This window comes from Strix uralensis, chromosome 6, assembly GCF_047716275.1.
Source record: "Strix uralensis isolate ZFMK-TIS-50842 chromosome 6, bStrUra1, whole genome shotgun sequence".
NCBI lineage: Eukaryota > Metazoa > Chordata > Aves > Strigiformes > Strigidae > Strix > Strix uralensis.
This window is the reverse complement of record NC_133977.1, coordinates 2,104,448-2,121,486: the sequence shown is the minus strand read 5'-3', so window position 1 is coordinate 2,121,486 and position 17,039 is coordinate 2,104,448. Positions and strand designations below refer to the sequence as shown.

Below are 17,039 nucleotides of genomic sequence, written 5' to 3'. Positions count from 1 at the left end.
AGACACCCCCTGAGTGCAGGGGCAGTCTGGGGGGTGGCTTCAGGTCTGGCTGTGACTCGGCAACGGCTCCAACCCCCCAGCCCCCCACCGGTGAGCACCCCAGCTGCAGCACAGGCCTCCTCCCCGCTTGCCCTCGCCCGGCAGGTGACAGCAAAGCCGCGTGTGTGGGGTCTGCAGAACCGTTGTCACCCGAGGCCGTCCTGGCAGCGTTCAGCTGCCTGGGAGGGTGTGCGCCAGCCCGTCTGCGAGGGGAAGGAGGTGAGGTTTGGGCTGGAAGGGTGGGAGCTTTTTCTCCTGGAACTGAGCTGTGTGAAGACAAGGCGAAGGCAGGCGCTGCCCAGACACCGCAGTCCCCTCCGGGCAGAGGAGTCCCCCTGCCACCCGCGCAGGGACTGGCTGCCCAGATGACATCTTTGCTGCGTGTGGGAGCGCTGGTGTGCGCGGGTGGGTGAAGGGGCATGTGCGCGGGTGGGTGAAGGGGCACTGCCCCGCAGCAGGAGGAGCGGCGGGTGGGTGAAGGGGCATGTGCGGAGAGCAGGAGCTGTCCTTTGGCAGGGAAAGGTGCGGGAGCGGGACGCGGCCCTGGCTGGCCGCTGGCCCGTGTGCCAGCCCTCGTCGCTGCAAAGGGAGGTGACGCGTGGCTGCAGCAGCGGTGGGTGCCCCTCTCTGCTGGCTCCCAGGCTGGCAGCTGCCGGGAGCACCGTGCTGAGGTCTCTGTGCCCCGCTCTGCTCGGGGACCCAGCCCTGGCAGCGGGGAGGACGCCAGGGAGTTCCCCCCAAGGGCGCGAAAGGAGCGAAATCAAATCCCCGCCGGCGGGTGTCCCCGCGCGAAGCCCTTCCCGGGCACGGGCGATGCTCTGAGCCCCGCCAGCCTCTGGCGTGTGTCTCGTCCTCTGCAGGGTCTGCTGCCGCGCTTCGCAGCCCCCCGGTGCTGGGGGGAGCGGCTGCAGCCCCCCCCGCCGCCTCCGCGGCCCGCGGCTGAGGGGGTCTGTCTCGTGAAGAGCCGCGCGGGCGGGCAGCGCGCGCCGCGCGGCGGGTGCGGAGAGGCGGCGGTTGGGCCGTTGGGCGCCCGGCGGCGGCGAGGTGGGGGCTCCCCGGGGCGGCGGCGGCGGCGGCGGCGGCGGGCGGGACTCGCTCCCTGCGGGGCTCTTGTGCAGCGCCGGAGCCTTGTGGCGAGCGGCCGGGCGAGGCGGAGCAGCGCGGAGCCGGCCGGGCGGCCGGCAGGAGCAGGAGATCGCGTGGGCCAGAGGTAACGGGGGGTGCCGCGGGCCGGGCCGGCCGCTGAGGAGACCCTTGTGTCCCTGCAGGGAGCGGCGGAGAGCGGGAGCAGCCGGGAAGGCGGCGGGAGAGCAGGGGAAGGCCGGGGCGCCGCGATGGTGAGTGCGGGGGGTGCTGAGGCGGGCCCGGGCAATGCGGCTGTGCCGCTCCGGCCCCTCTGGGGGGGGGCAGAGGGACCCCGCGGGGGGCGGGCGGGGCTGTGCTCGCCGCTGCCGCTGCAGGTGGGAATGTCTCGGGGTTCCGGCGGTTCAGGGGCCGTTTCCCGACCGGCGGGGCCGGGAGGGGGGCGGGGGGGCTTCGCTGTTGCTTGTGGGGTGCTGTGGAGAGCCCTGCCCCTGGCTCCGGCGGGGTTGGAGCAGGACCCGGCCAGCCCCGCGCCGTTTTCTCCTGAGGGAACTTGTCTCTCCCCGCAGGCTGCAGCCCCCCCGAGCAGTTTCGGCGGTACGTAGCCTGGGGCGCGTCCCCTTCGCTGTCCGTAGGTGCTTTGTTCTGCGGGAACGCGGGGCCGGAGGCGGGGGGGCAGCGGGATCAGGTGGGGGTCCTGGCTGCGGCGATGGTTGCGGGGCCTTGGCCGAGAGCTGCAGCTGCGGCGTCGTCTCATCCCTGAGGCAGAGACACGCGCCCGCCTCTGCCAGCGAGGGGCTTTGCTTATGGGGCTCCTCCAGCCCTTTCCTGCGGGCTTTCCCCAGCCCAGGGCAGAATCGATGCCCTTAGTTCAGTTCTTCCCCTCCCCTAACGCCCAGGTGCCTGTTTGGGGGCCTCTTGCAGCCCCGGACACTGACGCTGGCTCCTTGGTAGAGAGATCTCCGTTCTGGCTAAGTGAAGCGAAACCGTTTCTGCCCCCAATACTGGGTCAGGTCCTGGCAGTTCTCTCTAGGAAGGCCTTACGCTGATGGTGCGTGAGCCCAAACCTGTATGCTTGGGGGGTTTCAGGAGAGCAAGGCATGCTGAAACTGGGAGCTTGTCTGCACCTGCGTGCTGAGCTCCGCTGCCTCAGCGCCTTTAATGTGTCTGGTTTCAGGGTCTGTGGATGACCTGCTTGGTGACCTCCTGGGATACGAGGACGGTAAAAGGAACCTTCTTTGCAGCTGAAAGGGCAGCATCCTTGTCCTCTTCCTCCCCTGCTGGGAGCGGGAGGTGCTGGTGCAACAGCCAGTGGTCTCCAAGGGGGCTCCAGCGGTGAGGGGGAGGAAGCAGCAAGCAGGGTTTCCCAGAGTCAGAGGCCGTTGAAGAGGCTGGACGTCAGCTTGGGGAGGCCGAGTGAAGTTCATCTCTGATGAAAAGCCTCTGTGTCCCTTGGGGAGACAGCAAATCCCCCTTTGGGGTGCCCAGGTCAGGAATATGCCCGTGTCCGTCATCCTCACATCTCCCTGTCTTGTTTCCAGACGAAAGCCCCGTGAATTCTGCGAGGACTTCGCGGCTGGCCAGGGGCAGCAGCTTGCCGGTCAGCCAGAAGTGAGTGCCTTTGAGACAGAGCCTCTCATCTTGGAGATCTCTCTGTGCTCCCCAAGTCCTTGTGACCTGCCCCGTCCTCGGCTTCTCCCCCTCGCTCCCTGCCCCGAGAGCGATTGCCCGGGAAGGCGAGTTACCGGCCATGCCTTTGGGAACTGGGAGCCCAGAGCCTGAAGCTTTCCAGCGGGAGCTGGGTGCGCCCAGCCCTGTGCATCTCCTGTACATCTGCCTTAGGAGAGTTGCTCGCTTAACTGCAGCAGTCCCAGCACTCCCATCTTTTATGCGGGTGCTATTTTCGCCCCCTTTTCTGTTGCACGCCATGGCTGCCGCGGTGTGCCCGTGCGGTCCCCTCCGCCTGCCGCCACCTGGCCTGGCTGTCCCCAGCGCGCCCTTGCCGAGCTCACGGGTGCTGCTGCTGACCCCCGGGCTTGTGTCGCAGGTCCCGTGTAGCGGAGGATTTCTTCAACGGATTCCCTGTAGAGGATGTGGAAGCTGCAGAGGTGAGCCCGAATTTTGGGAGAGAGCCTGGGTACCCCGAGGGCTGGGACTGAGACAGGCCAGGCTTGTCCCTGGTGTCACCCCAGGCAAGTCAGCAGTGGGATATCGGGGGGAACCGTGAGGTCTGGCTGAAGAGGTGACCCCTCTCTGACGTGGCTGCAGGGGAGCTGGGCCGGGGGAGCGGGTGGATGGTGGGAGAAGGGCTTGCGGGTGCCCTGGGTGAGCTGGAGCAAAGCCAGGGGGGCACGTCGTGCTGCAGCCCAGCCCTGCTGGGTGCTCTTGGGAGGAAGCGTCACAGGAAGGACCCTCACCCAAAGCACCAGCCTGGGTGTTGCTGACGCTTCTCCCAGAGGCAGTAGGATGTCAGCAAAGGAATCAAGGCACAGGGGGTTTCCAGTGAGGGGCACCCCAGGAGGAGCTGGGCGTGCGTTCTCCCATTCCAAACAGTGAGGAAAAGCGGGGGCTGGAGCATGGAAGCGAGGGGTGAGGAGTTTCCAAAGTCTGCTTGTCTCTGATCTCTGCCCTCCTTGGCACGCAGGGCTCCAGTGCCTCCGGTGGAGAGCCCCAAGCTCTGCTGCAGAGCCTGAAGGTCAGTGCAGAAATACCCTTGGTCTGAGCCCCGCGTGGGCTGCAGCCGTGGCCTCCAGCACCAACCTCCGAAGGGAGAAGCAGCGCTGAGGCAGGAGTAGCGCTCGCCCTGCTCCTGTCGCCGTCCTGTTGCTTTCCAGGACTTGGACGACCTGGAAGCTGATCTGCTGGGAGCGTCGAGACCCGGTTCTGCGCCAGGGAAGACAACCGTGAAAGGCCCTGGGAAAGGTGAAAAGGAGATTGTGCTCTTGTCGTAGCCTCGTTCCAGACGAGCAGGGCATATTTTCTTCTGCGATAGGGAATGAAAAGTGGATTTGTTCCCTAAAATGTTTTTTGGGGCTGTCCCAGCCGCCGAGTGTCATTCTGGCTGTGTGTTGTCCCTTGGTTGATCCCTGGCCCGGCCTCTTGTCGTGCTGTGATAACATCACTGCCATCAGCCGCCCCAACAGCCGCGCTGCCGCCTCCCACCAAACCCCACTTGGCTGTTGCCTGGTGCAGGTCAAAGAGCAGGGATCTGCCTGGTCTGCGTGGAAGGAGAACCAGGGGGGTGCATTTAAGACGTGCCTGTCCCCAACCTGTCCTGCTCTTCCCCAAGCCCTTTTCTCCTTCTCTGTCTGCAAGGAGGCCCCTCCAGAGAGATTCCCACCCCCCAGGGCCGTGAGGGGACTGACTGTGTGTCCCAGGATGTGCTTTTAGGGGGCTGCTACCAGAGAAGTGACCTTCAGCCAGGGTGGGAGAGGGCCATCTCCGCAGTACCTTGTCTGTGAGAGCTGTGGCCTCTCTTTGCAGGAGAGTCTGGACCTGTGATGGAGAAGAAGCCGCTGTCATCCTTCGCTGCTTCCCGACAGTACAGGAAATTCAACTTGGAAGGTAGGATGTCGCTTCCCTTCAGCACATGGATGTGTGGGGGCAGCTGAGGACTCTGTCCTTGCTCTTTGCCCGTAGCTTGCCTCTTCTGTCACCCAAAGGCTTGGCTGGTTAATGACATAGAGCATCCTTCACCCCTGCGATGCCCGTGCAAAGCTCATCCCTTAGAGGTGACCAAAGGAAAAAAAAAAGAAGACTGCTCAGTGTTGGAAGCCCTCCCCAGGGTGGGGCTGGGAGAGGATTCCTGAGGGCGTTTGCTTTTTGAGCCGTGCTTTGGTTTTTAGTGCCTGTCTGTAGCACTTGGAGACCCTTGTATCGGGGAGGGGGGGATTCTGTCCCCCTTCCAAAGAGGGGGGCTGGTTTCCTGGCACAGCTGAGATCTGGCTGTCAGAGCCTGCGCTTTAACCGAGGTCAGCATCTGTTCCAGTCACTAACTGGCTTTAGGTGATTTAGGTGGGCTTTGTCCTCCCCTTTGTCATTGCCTAAAGAGTGGTCAAGCGTTAAAGCAGCCCAGTTTTGAGATACTCATGGGTGTCCCGGGTCTGTGCAGAGTCTGCGTTCGTGGCTTTGGGCAGAGATGATCTCCTGTCCCCACGTGCACATGGTGGGGAGCAGTGTTTGGCTTAGCACAGAGGCGTTGTTCTCAATAACCTTGGTTTTGTTGTTTTGTTTGTTTTTATTGTTTTATTTTCTGCCCCTACGGGGTAATTGCCAGATTTAGATGATCCTCTGTCGGGGCTCTTGTCTGATGAGGAGCAGGATGCACCCAAGAAGCCATCTCCGACAGGCACTAAAAGCATCCCTGAGGAAAAACAGAGCAAGGAGAAAGGTAAGCGGCATTGCTTGATGCATCCTCTTTGTATTAAATGAATCAGCAGCCTGGCTGAGTTTGTGTCATGTCCAAACGTTAAATGAAAGCCAGTTAGTGGCATCTCTTGTTAACCAGTACGGCCCTTTACGGAGCAACTTGGTAGCGGGGTTACAGCTGGTAACAGCTCCCTGAGTGCTCAATATTTGCAGTGTGCTAGAGGTTACAGAACTGACTTTTCGTTTCTGGGAATGGAGTCTCAAATCTTCCCTTGGACTCATGCAGCCTGTTCTGCACGCGGCCAGAGGAGAACCAGGGTTGTGGGTCAGGATTTGGGTGGCTGAGGGCCTCGCTGGTCCACCCCAAAGCACAGTTGCACCTCTGGGTGGGATCCAGCTGCACTGTGACCGTGTTACAGGCACTCGTCTCTCTTGTTGCTGCAGGGATGCCAATGGGTCTGGTAGTCCCCTCAAACCTCCTTTCACCCTGAAAAATCCCCTCTGGGCACGAGTAGCAGCTGGTGGGTTGGGGCAAGGACTAAGGTGCAGGGGTGGAAGAGGGACTTTGGGTGAAGGTGGGGAGGAATTCTCTGAGTGGAAACTTGCAAAGCTGAAGAAGCTGCTGGTGTCCGCCAGAGCTGGAAACCCCAGTGTGTCAGTGACACCAGCAATGTCCCATCAGTGGCCACGGACCAGGCAGTAGCGCGTTGCCACTTTGTCACTTGCTGTGAGATTTGGTCACTGAAAAGAGCTATTTAAAAGTGTCTCTGTAAACGGTCCTGAGAGAGAAGAGCAGGCAGGGCTGCTCTGATCTCTTGTTGGAAAAAAAAAAAAAAAAAAAAGAGACAAGCCCAGCTCAAACCTCCTACGATGTGTGATCCCACCCCCAGAGCCACCCGCAGCCCAGACGCCCCTGCGCACCGCGGCCCCAGTGCAGAGGAGGAAGGAGATCACCTTTGAAGACGACGGCGACGACCTGCTAGATGCACTGGGCCTTGGCAGTAGCCCAGGAAGAGATGGCAAGCAGGGCAAGAAGGCAGAAAAGTAAGGGCCGTGAAGGGGCAGTGGGAGTAAAGGAGGGGGATGGCTTGTGTCTTGAGATGGTGCCACCATGGTGGGTGGGGGATGCCGAGCTTGTGCCTGTGGGTCCCTGAAAGGGGCAGGAGCAGCCTTGTGTGGCAGAGAAGAGGCAGAGCAGGCTGGCAAGGCTGTGTGAGGAGGACCAGCCCTGCCTCTGGGAGAAACCCATCTGCCGCTGTGCCCCAGCAGAGAGGAGGTCCGGCCAGCCCGCGCTGTGCTGGACGAGTTACTGGGACGAGGCTCCGTGGCCAGAACCCTGGAAGAGCCAGGCCTGGGAGAGCGCCGGGAGGTCACACAGGAGGCGAAGTACCAAAAGCAGCCAGGTGAGCACAGCCAGGGACGCTGGGGAGGGCTGCAGAGGTGGCAGCGTTGGCTTGGGCGAGCGAGATTGATTTCTACTGCCCTTGCAGGGGAAATGCCCTTTCTGCCCTCGCGGCAGCCTGGCAGCATTTGCACAGGAGCTGTAACTCAGCTGCCTTTGGCCGTGGGCTGATTCCCCACAAAAGTTTTTCACAGCCACTCCGAGGAGGCCCCTTGCTCACCGGTTTCTGGGCAAGACGTTTCCAGCAGTGTTTTCCCAGAGGCAGCAACATCAGTGGGAATTGCAGGGGGGGAGGAGGAGGAGGGCTGGAGTCTTTGCAGCTGGCTGCTTCTCTGGGCGCTGACTCAAGGCCGCTTGTCTGAACAGAGAAGGAAGAGGGTCGGCGCAAGGATTTTGTCTTTGGAGCGTACGAGCCCTCGGTGGCCTCCACAGCCAAGGGCCGGCCGGCGAGAAGGCAGCCTCTGAGGTATTGTGTTCTCTGTGTGTCTGTAGCTCCAGCCACCGGCCACGCTGTCCCTGAGCGGAGCGGGCAGGGTCCCCGGTGTCCCTTCGCAGGCAGGGATGTGACTGCTTCTCCTCACAGCAGGTTTTCAGCCGAGAAGAACAGTGAACTTAAAGCAGAGCCCCTCTCCAAAGCTCCTCCGACAGCCAGCCAGAGCCCCGCGCGGGGCCGCAGGAATAGAGGTGCCTGGCTGGGCTTGAAAGATGAAGATTTTTTGGATTTGGAGCTGTCATCTCCATCGAAGGCCAGTCCTGCAGGGAGCTCCCCCAGCCCTGCCGCAGCTGGGCGGCCCAGCCCCGCCAGACAGCTCCCGGCTGCAGAGGAGGCAGCCACTAAAACTGACCCAATGGAGGAGGAGGACTGGCTGAGCGCTGCCTTACGACGCAAAAAAGCCCAAGCCCAGGCGAAGGCCCAGGAGGGGAATGCCAAGCCCTCGGAGGCCCCAGTTGAAGGGCTGCCTCCCCGCTCTCCTGTCAGGTAAAGACATGGTTGATGGCCGCAGTGCTCCCGTCTGCTCCGCGTGTAGCTGCTCCAGCAGGAGCTCTCAGAAACCCTGGGCTCCGATCTGAGAAATTAATTTTAAGCACTGTCTTGTCTCAGGGTGGGGTAATAGTGTGGGGCTGTGTCCCACTGATCCAGCCCACAGTCCCCTCACACCTCTGGGCTCTCCTGCCAGTTGTAGCCAAGAGGGCACACAGTGCCGTGGGTCCCGCGGAGCTGTCCTGGATCAGCACACCCCCACCAGCTCCCCGCCCCGTGCTCCTCGTTCCTGCCTTCATTCCCCTTCCTTCCTCCTAGTTGAGGCAAAGCACCTCCTCCAGCTGAGTTGACACGGACCCAGGTCCCGACTCGTGCCACTGAAGGGGACTGGGAAGCGAACTGCAGACAGAGAGCCCTGTGGCGTGGGCAGGGCTGTGTTAGCTGAGGCTGGTGCTGCCCAGGGGAAGGGGGTGGATGCAGCAAGGAGGAACAGCGGCGAGGGAGGTTTTGAGGTGTCTTTGCTCCCCCTGCAGCCCAAAGGCTGAATCCTGCCGCAGCTGAGTGGGACAGAGGCTTTCCCCTGCCAGGCAGGAACTGGTGTTGGGGGAGAGGATCTTGTCTTTCCTCGCCTCCTTGGCTCTCCCACATCGGATGCTTTTTGCTTGCAGCCAGCCAGCAGCCTCCCCAGGAGCACAGCCGCAGGCAGCCGCCGTGCAGGACGAGGCAGCGAGCACAGACAGCTCCAGGTAAGGCCGCCTTTGCCTTTCAGGCGTCCTCCACGGGAGGGGTGTCCTGCAGAAAGCAGCTGCGTGTGGGAGATGGGGCAACGGGGAGGGCTAGTAGCCAGCGGGGATCAGACTGCCCTGGCACCTCTGTAAGCGGGAGGGCAGGCGGCTCTGAAGTTTAAAAACTTCCCGAAATGCCGAGCAGGAGAATGTCTGCGCGCCTCTCCCTGAGCTGCGGCGCTGCTGTGCATCACTCGTGTCTCTGTGCCCACGCAGGCCACCAGTCCCCTGGCTCAGCACTGCGAAACAAGCCTCAGCTCACCCGTCGGAGGCTGCACAGGGGGATCCTTCCAGAGACGCCAGCGCCCCGGGTGCGTTTCATGTGGTTGTCTGCTTTGGGCAGCAGGATGCAGAGAGGGTCCCCCCGGCCCTGCAAAAACAACCAGCCCCAAAAAGGCAGGAGCCGCAGCATCGCCCTTGTCCGTGTGAACGCTGCCCGGGCTTTGCCCAGCTGTTGCTGGAGGGGGCTGCCAGGCTGCAGGATCCCACCATCCCCGTGTCGTGGCGCGTTGGGGACACGGTGCTGGGGCGCGCTGAGCTCCGCAGTGCTGCCTGTGGGGTTTCAGAGGGCTGCCGGGGACTTGCTCTGTCTGAGCAATGGGTGGGCCTAAGTTCGTGCTGTCCCTTCTCTCTCCCTCTTCCCTCCTGCTGCCCCAACACTCGTCCCACTAGCTCTGTGTGCAGGCAGACCCCCTGCTGCCCTAGGCTGAGGCTGAGCGCCACTTCAGAGGCCACTGAAAGTGGCTGAGGGGACCCAGCCTCCTCCCTAGTGGATGGAGATGGAGGAGGAGCCGTGCTTTGCCCCCAGACTTCCTCCGCAGAGCAGAGTCCCCGCCACTGTGCGTGGGGTGGGGTAGGGGTGCGGGTCTGGACACGCCTGTCTGAGCGTCCATCCCCATCCCCAACTGCCAGAGCAGGGCAGGATCCTTCTCGCTCTGCCGAGGAGACCCAGGCCCTCGTCCTTCTGGGAGGGAATGGTTCCCCTTGGCCAGTCTGCATCACAGACTTGTTGAATTTTCAGTCCCCGCAGCCTTGTTCCCGGGAGAGCAGGAGACGCAGGGCCCTGCCCCGCTGGCTCAGGTAGGTCTGCTGGGCCTGTGCCCCCGAGAGGTGCAGGATCGGGGTGGTGATCGTGAGCCCTCCCCTGCCAACTCAGGGTCACCCAGCTCTGCCCGTGCTCCCTGGGCAGGAGGATGGCTGTGCCCCGCTTTGCAGCCCTGGGAGCCTGTGTTCATGGAGGCAAAGGCTTTGGAGAGCCCCGAGGTGCCACGAGTTGTATTTGTCGGGCCAAAGCGTGTGTGCTGTGGCTGCTTTGTAAATCGTGTGCAGTGAGAGCCCTGCATTGCCTGAGCAGTGTTGACAGAGTTCCCCAGGCATCTCTGTATCCTATTAATGAGACATCAGAGGCTTGCTTGGTCACATCGAGCTGGGCCTCGTGGCCCAGCCCTGGTGGCAGGACACACGCTGTCTCCCAGAGGCCTCGCAAGGCCTTATCCTCGAGTCTGTCCCCAGAGAAGGAAGAGCCCCGCATGCTTGTGTCTGGGGTAGGGGCTGCCGAGTGTCACCTGGGCAGCAGCAGGGTTGGGCTGGAGATGTGTAGAGGAGGGACTGCAGGAGGCTGGGGCTGGGTCGCCATTCCCGGGCTGGGAGGAGATGCTCTCCCCAGGGCTTTACCTCCCCGAGAGCGTCCCTGTGTCTCCGCAGGTTTGCACAGCCATGGCACAGCTGCAGGGGAGGCACGTGCCTGCCTTTGGGGGCCGATGGCCGCACCACAAAGCCCCTGATCCTGAAGGGCCTGGGTCTTGTCTCTCTGTCCCCGTAGGCAGAGTCCCCAGGCCTGGGCTTGCTGCATGAGAGGAGTCTGGGGGCTCCCACTGCCCAGCCCCACGAGGATGTGACAGGCTGTCAGGCAGCGCTGCTCCGTGTCCAGGCCCGTGTGGCAGAGCTGGAGAGCCAGGTGAGCCCCATCGCCGGCTGGACGGGGGAGCAGGGGTGAGCCGGGGCAGGAGCAGGGGCCATGCCTGCTCCCAATGGCATCAGGGGGGCCGGGGCAGAGAGGAGGAAGCTGCCTGTCCAGAGAAGCCTGCGGCCAGCAAGTGCTGCTGTGGGAGCTCTGTCCCCTGGGCGGCACAAGGACCTTCTCCCCGGGTGGCCGGCAGGTGCGGACGCTGGAGCTGGCACGGGCCGAGGACAGACTCTTGCTGGAGAGCCTCCGGCAGCGGCACCAGGAGGACCTGGATCTCCTCGAGAGCACCCACAGGTACCCACAGGCGAGAGCACGTGCTCCCCTCCTCTGCCAGGGCCTTGTCTGCAGCCCTGTCCCTCTCTGCGGGGGTGGGAGCTCTGGGGCGCTGCCCAGATCCGTCCCTGGGGCGGGCAGGCCCAGAGCCGTGTGGGTGTGGAGCTGGTGGGGGCAGAGAGGAGCCCCACGGGTGAGCCAAGGGGGGTTCCGCTCTCACCGACACTGTCCGTAGGGCAGAAGGAGGAGGAGCCGGTCCCAGGGCCAGCACGTCCCCAGCCAGGGCTCATGGGCTGAGGAGAGTCGCGTGTTTCCCCACGCCCCCAGCGCCGCCGCTCTGCTCCGAAATCCCCGCGTGCGCTGTGGGTGGAGAGGGCCGGCTACTGCCCTGAAAGTAACACTTCTTCCTGGCCGTGACCTCTGCGGGCAGGAGCCAGGTGAAGGTGCTGGAGGAGACCTGCAGGCAGCGGGAGCAGAGGCTGCAGCAGGAGAAGGAGCAGCTGGCGGCTCAGCTCCTGGGGCAGAGGCAGGAGGCGGAGCAGGCGCGGGCAGAGCTGGAGCAGCGGAGCGCGCTGGAGCTGGAGCGGCTGCGAGAGCTGCAGAGGTGAGAGCGGCACGAGCGGCGCACGCGTGGGGCCGGTGCTGCTGGTTGTGGCAGAGGAATTGGGGAGTGGTTTGGGGACACGGTGACAGGAGAAAGGAGACTCCAGAAGCACTGGGCTGTGGGCAGTCGGGCGGCTTTTGGAATGGGGATTTGCTTTGTAGCCGGACAGAGGGAGATGTGGCTGGAGACGTCCTTCCCGAGTGAAGGCATTGTATTTTGCAAGGTGCTGAGCCCAGTGTTTTATCTCCCCCAAACCCCTGTCATCCAGGTCAGTGAGTCACTGATGTCCACAGAGTGGGGGTCAACTGGAAATCTGTTTTTGGTGGAGAAGCCCGTCCCCCAGACAGAGCCCCGTGCCAGCTCAGCTCCTGGGACCTGGTTCCCAGGCCCTTGAGCAAGCCTCGTCCTCGCTGCCCGTCACGGGGAGCCCCGGTTTGTAACAGCCCGTGGCGGGCTCCTTGCAGGGTGTCCGTGCAGGAGCTGCGCAGAGAGCACGACGAGCAGCTCCAGCGGCTGAAGCAGATGAAGGACCAGGAGGTCGAGGCGGTGACCAGCGCCACTTTGCACAGCAGGTACCGATGGCCGGCGTCGCGTCCCCGCGTTGGTCCCTGGCCATGGTGTTCCCTGTCCTCCGGGGAAGCAGCCTCGGACTGTGGCACCAGGGGCCATCCCCTCTCCCAGCCCCTGCCTCCAGGGACGCTGAGCTCTGCCGATGCAGGAATACTGCTCTGCTCTTTGGGGCAGGGCTGCCCAGCCTTTGGCCCACCACACGTCCCCCTCTCCATCGTGGGGAGATGAAGTGTGTCCCCCCGGGGTGACCCTCCCCTCGCTGCTCTCCGCAGGACTCTCAACGGCATCGTGGATCGGATGGAGAAGTTCTTCAGTGACCTGCGTGACTTCTTACAGAAGATGGAGGCCACACAGCAGAGCACCTCCCGGGAGCTGGCCATGGGGGCACAGACGCAGGAGAAGCAGCTCAAGGGTACGTCTGCCGTTCCTCTGTGCCTAAATGGCCGCAGGGTCCCCGCTGGGGCTGGGGACACCCAGGAAACGGGGAGAAGGTGCTCCGAGTCAGCCAGAGGCTGGGAGCCAAGGCTGGCGGAGCCTTGCCTGCCTTGGTCCCTGGGCATCTCGGGGTCTTTCCTTTGCCAAACGGTGTCCTGGGGGGATGTGCCAAAGGTGCTGAGCACAAACGCGTGCAGTTTTTCTGTGAATATGGGATGGACAGAGCGGGGCTTCCCTCTTCACGCTGCTCACGGCCCCGCTGCTGCCTCTCCCCAGTGCTCCAGGACAGCTTATTGCAGCAGCAGAGGGACGCGGAGGAGGAGCGGCGCCGTTTCCAGGCAGTGGTGGCCAAAATGGAGGCCAGGCTGGACGAGCAGACTCGGCTGCTGGAGCAGGTGAGCCCACCCTGTGTCCTCTGTCCGGCTCAGCCCTCCTGTCTGGGCATGGGCCGTAGGTCTCGCCCACTGGCGGTCCCTGGCCTGGAGCCTGCGAATGGCATCTGTGTCTCCTCTGTGTCTGAACCAGGAGCGACAGAGGGCATTGGCGGAGCGCTCCAGAGCGAAATCACTGCAGCACTCGCTGGAGGAGGAGCAGCGAGCTGTGACCCAGCAGCTCTCTGTGGAGCGAGTGGAGCTGGAGAGGGCGAAGGTGAGGTGGGGCGGAGATCTCCAGGTGCTTTTCACATGTCCTGTGAGTGTGAGCAGGGCTGCGTTGCGGTGTGTGGTGGAGGAAAGAGCTGGGTGCTGGGCTGCAGCATCCTTCCTCTGCCTCCTCAGTGCCACACCCAGCTGCGCGGTGAATCGCCCTCAGACCAAGCCTCTGGCACACGGGTGCGAGAGGCTGCCGTGTGCGTGCACGGTGCTGCAGCTTCTCGGGGAGCCTGGGGCCAGAGCTTTCCGTGCAGGGTTCCCGCCAGGCGCCGGGGGCTTGAAGCAGCCTCTGGGTGTTGGCCGGGGTTCAGTGGCAGAGATGGGTTTCCCCTGTGCCCATCCTAGGAGCGGGCAGAGATGAAGATGCAGGTCCACACACTGAGAGCCAGGGAGGAGCAGCTGGCGAGGGAGAAAGAGCTGCTGGACAAGTCCTGGCAGGAGCTGAAGGCGGAGAGGGAGAAGGTGAATGGGGCTGCGCTGCGCGTCCGGCAGCAGGAGGAGGAGCTGAAAAGCGTGACCGAGGTAAGCGGAGCATCTGCCCTGCCGTTCCCAGCTGCACACGGGCTGGCAGCAAAGCTGGGCTTTCACAGCCCTGCCAAAGAAGGGACAGAAAGCCTGTCCTGGAAGGGGAAGGAGGGGATGCCCAAAGGAGTCCTGCCCCAGGGCAGCGAGGGTCCCTGTCCCCAGCCTCCCCAGCCGCTCTGCCTTGCAGCTCTCCTCCCAGAAGTACGAGGAAGGGCAGCGAGCCCTGCGGGAGGCAATCAGGGTCGACTCGCAGCACCCGTCGAGGCTGCAGGCCCTGCAGCAGCAGTTGGAGCAGCTCAGGCAGCAGGAAGAGCGTCTGCACCAGGCAAATACCCCCTCGCCTTCCCTTCTGGGCCTGGGGCCGCCGTGCCAAGGGCCCGAACCTTTGCCAACAGCTTCTCTCTCTCCCTTTCTCCCTGGGACGGGGCAGGACCGGCTGAGCATGGCTCAGCAGAGGAGCCAGCTTCAACAGCTGCGCCAGGAGCTGCCCAACAGCCCCACGATGCTGCGGATCGCAGGCCGGGACTCCAGTGTCCCTGCGAGTGGCTTCTCCAGCACGCTGCGTAAGGCTTTGTGCTTGCTGCCGGTGGGAAGGGACGTGCTGGGGCGCAGCTGCGCTTGTATTCCACTTCTCGGGAGGCTTGGGCTGTTGCTGGGGGCTGTTTTAGTTCCCCTGTGTATCAACCTCAGATGGGAGTTGGCCTCCTCGTCCTCTGAAGGAGCTCAGCGAAGCTCTGAGCCAGGGCAGTGCCAGGAGAGGGCAGAGGGGCCAGGAAGGGAGAGGCCGGTGGGTTAAAGCCCCTTTGCACTGGGAGCGTGGGGAGGACCCTGCTGCAGGGACACGCAGGCAGCACCCAAAGGGATGCTGTGTCGTCTGCGTCTGCGGTTCCTCTGATGGCGGCAGCACCACACAGTCGGGCTTCTGTTCCAGGCTTTCCACCTCCCATCGGCAGCCCGGGAGGTATCCAGGAACTCCTGGCCAGGGCCAGCTCCGCCGAGCTCAGCGCCACGCTGGCGATGATGAAGTTCCGAGCCCTGCAGGTGAGATGATGGGAGACCGGGGAGGGAAGGGGCTTCAAACCCGCTGGGTGGGAGCAGGGCTGGGTGAAGCCTGGTTTGAGCCTGGTAGGAGACAGCCCAGGCTGTGGCTCAGATCATTACTGAGCTGTGGGGCTGGGCGGGCTTGTAGAAGCCCTGGGCACCTAGAGGAGTGATGCCAGAAGCAAGGACGGGTGGATCCTCACAGCTGGTCTCAGGCTCATGGACAACATCCTCGGCTCCGTGGGGTTGCCCTTGTCCTCGCCCTGTCCCTGGGTGGGAGAAGCCAGCTCTGCTGGCCTCTGGCTTCACGATGTCCCCGTCCTCTGCCGTCAGCCCCGGATTCCCTGCTGGGTCCTTCCCCAGGTGGGGCTGCTCTTTGAGGCTTCCGCTGTGGGTCTTGCTCAGAGTGTGAGGTTGTGGGCTCGGGGCGGGGGGAGCCCCCACACCCCAGGGGGTACCACGGATGGGTACCTGCCCCCTGCTCACTACAGGAAGGAGGGTTTGGGGTGCTTCTCTCCCTCATGAGTGACACTCGGGACTGTGAGCCCCCTTCTGTGGCACTCTCTGATACCTCTTCCATCCATCCCTCTCTTCTCAGGACCATTATTACCTAGACAACGAGCAGCTCTTCCTGGAGTCCCTGAAGAAAGCACCATACAACGTTGCTTCTCTGCCAGGCTGAAGGGGTGGCGTCCCCATGCCGTGCCCAGGGGATGGCTGCTCAATAAACCCCCCTTCACACGCTCACCAGAGTTACTGTACTTATTGAGGCCTGGGCGCTCGGGGGACTTTTCCACACACCAAGCACAGCAACAGCAGGTTTTTGTGCTGCTTTTATACACAAAAATCAGAGGCTTTTCCACATACGCCTATTGGATACAGATTGGTTAGTGATGAACATACTTCATGCTTCTACTACTATGTGTGCTCAGGGAAAGGGTCTCAACCTGGGCAGCGTCTTCTGAACCTCTGTGTGTGTGTGTGTGTTTTAGTATTATAACGAGGGTAGTTCACTTCCAGGACACTCAGAAGTTAGTTTCATTGCCACGTGAATGAATCGGTTGTTCACTGTGCCAGGTTGTCCAATATTTCATCCTCAGCACAATCCCAGACCTTCTCTTTATGATCCAGGGTGTTCCACTTGTTTTCTAGGGTTTGGAGATCAAAGTCTATCCTTGATGAATTTCTCATCACTAGTGCAGGTTGTCTTGACCAGGCTTCAAAGTCCCACTTGCCCGAGCTTCAAACCCTCGTACTTGTTCCCCTCGGTGCGGTACCTGTAGCCCCTGGCATGATCCTTAACCACGGCTGCGAGCAGATGTGAAGTAGACGGTAGCAAGAGCCACAGTTTGTCTGCCCTCCATCTCTCTCCCCTGTCAGAGAGGGACCTGGGGGTGTTGATTGCCAGCCGGCTGAACAGGAGCCAGCAGTGTGCCCAGGTGGCCAAGAAGGCCAATGGCATCCTGGCTTGTATCAGCAATAGCGTGGCCAGCAGGGACAGGGAAGGGATCTGACCCCTGGACTCGGCACTGGTGAGGCCGCCCCTCGATGAGTGGGTTCAGTTTTGGGCCCCTCACTCCAAAAAGGCCATTGAATGACTCGAGCGTGTCCAGAGAAGGGCAACGGAGCTGGTGCAGGGTCTGGAGCACAGGTCTGATGGGGAGCGGCTGCGGGAACTGGGGGGGTTTAGTCTGGAGAAGAGGAGGCTGAGGGGAGACCTCATGGCCCTCTACAACTCCCTGAAAGGAGGGTGCAGAGAGGGGGGATGAGTCTCTTGAGCCAAGGAACCAGCGCCAGGACAAGAGGGAATGGCCTCAAGCTGCGCCAGGGCAGGGTCAGACTGGCTCTTAGGAAGGATTTCTGTGCAGAAGGGGTTGTTGGGCGTTGGAATGGGCTGCCCAGGGCAGGGGGGGAGTCCCCATCCCTGGAGGGGTTGAAGAGTTGGGTTGACCCAGCGCTGCAGGATCTGGTGGAGTTGGGAACGGTCAGTGTGAGGTTCATGGTTGGACTGGAGGAGCTTCAAGGGCTTTTCCAGCTGAGATGATTCGGCGATTCTGTGAAGCTGTGCTGGGACACACGGGGACTTGTGCCCGATCCCAAGACACCCCCTGAGTGCAGGGGCAGTCTGGGGGGTGGCTTCAGGTCTGGCTGTGACTCGGCAACGGCTCCAACCCCCCAGCCCCCCACCGGTGAGCACCCCAGCTGCAGCACAGGCCTCCTCCCCGCTTGCCCTCGCCCGGCAGGTGACAGCAAAGCCGCGTGTGTGGGGTCTGCAGAACCGTTGTCACCCGAGGCCGTCCTGGCAGCGTTCAGCTG

At 62.7% G+C, this 17,039-nt stretch overlaps 1 protein-coding gene across 1 annotated transcript; it reads left to right on the top strand.

Annotated features, from left to right (window-relative positions):
* Positions 1-523: 523 nt before the first annotated feature.
* On the top strand, positions 524-15,470 carry LOC141945022 (fas-binding factor 1 homolog). Its single transcript, XM_074872353.1, has 29 exons — positions 524-630; positions 743-986; positions 1,692-1,719; positions 2,300-2,344; positions 2,664-2,733; positions 3,170-3,230; positions 3,767-3,817; positions 3,957-4,044; positions 4,606-4,686; positions 5,399-5,512; positions 6,381-6,534; positions 6,760-6,893; positions 7,259-7,358; positions 7,479-7,871; positions 8,543-8,620; positions 8,876-8,970; positions 9,681-9,739; positions 10,482-10,616; positions 10,819-10,919; positions 11,329-11,502; positions 11,967-12,074; positions 12,345-12,484; positions 12,784-12,902; positions 13,033-13,155; positions 13,503-13,679; positions 13,870-14,007; positions 14,113-14,245; positions 14,614-14,723; positions 15,322-15,470. Exons 1-29 carry the CDS (start codon positions 524-526, stop codon positions 15,403-15,405), a joined length of 3,444 nt encoding a protein of 1,147 aa, XP_074728454.1. The 3' UTR covers positions 15,406-15,470.
* Positions 15,471-17,039: the final 1,569 nt, after the last annotated feature.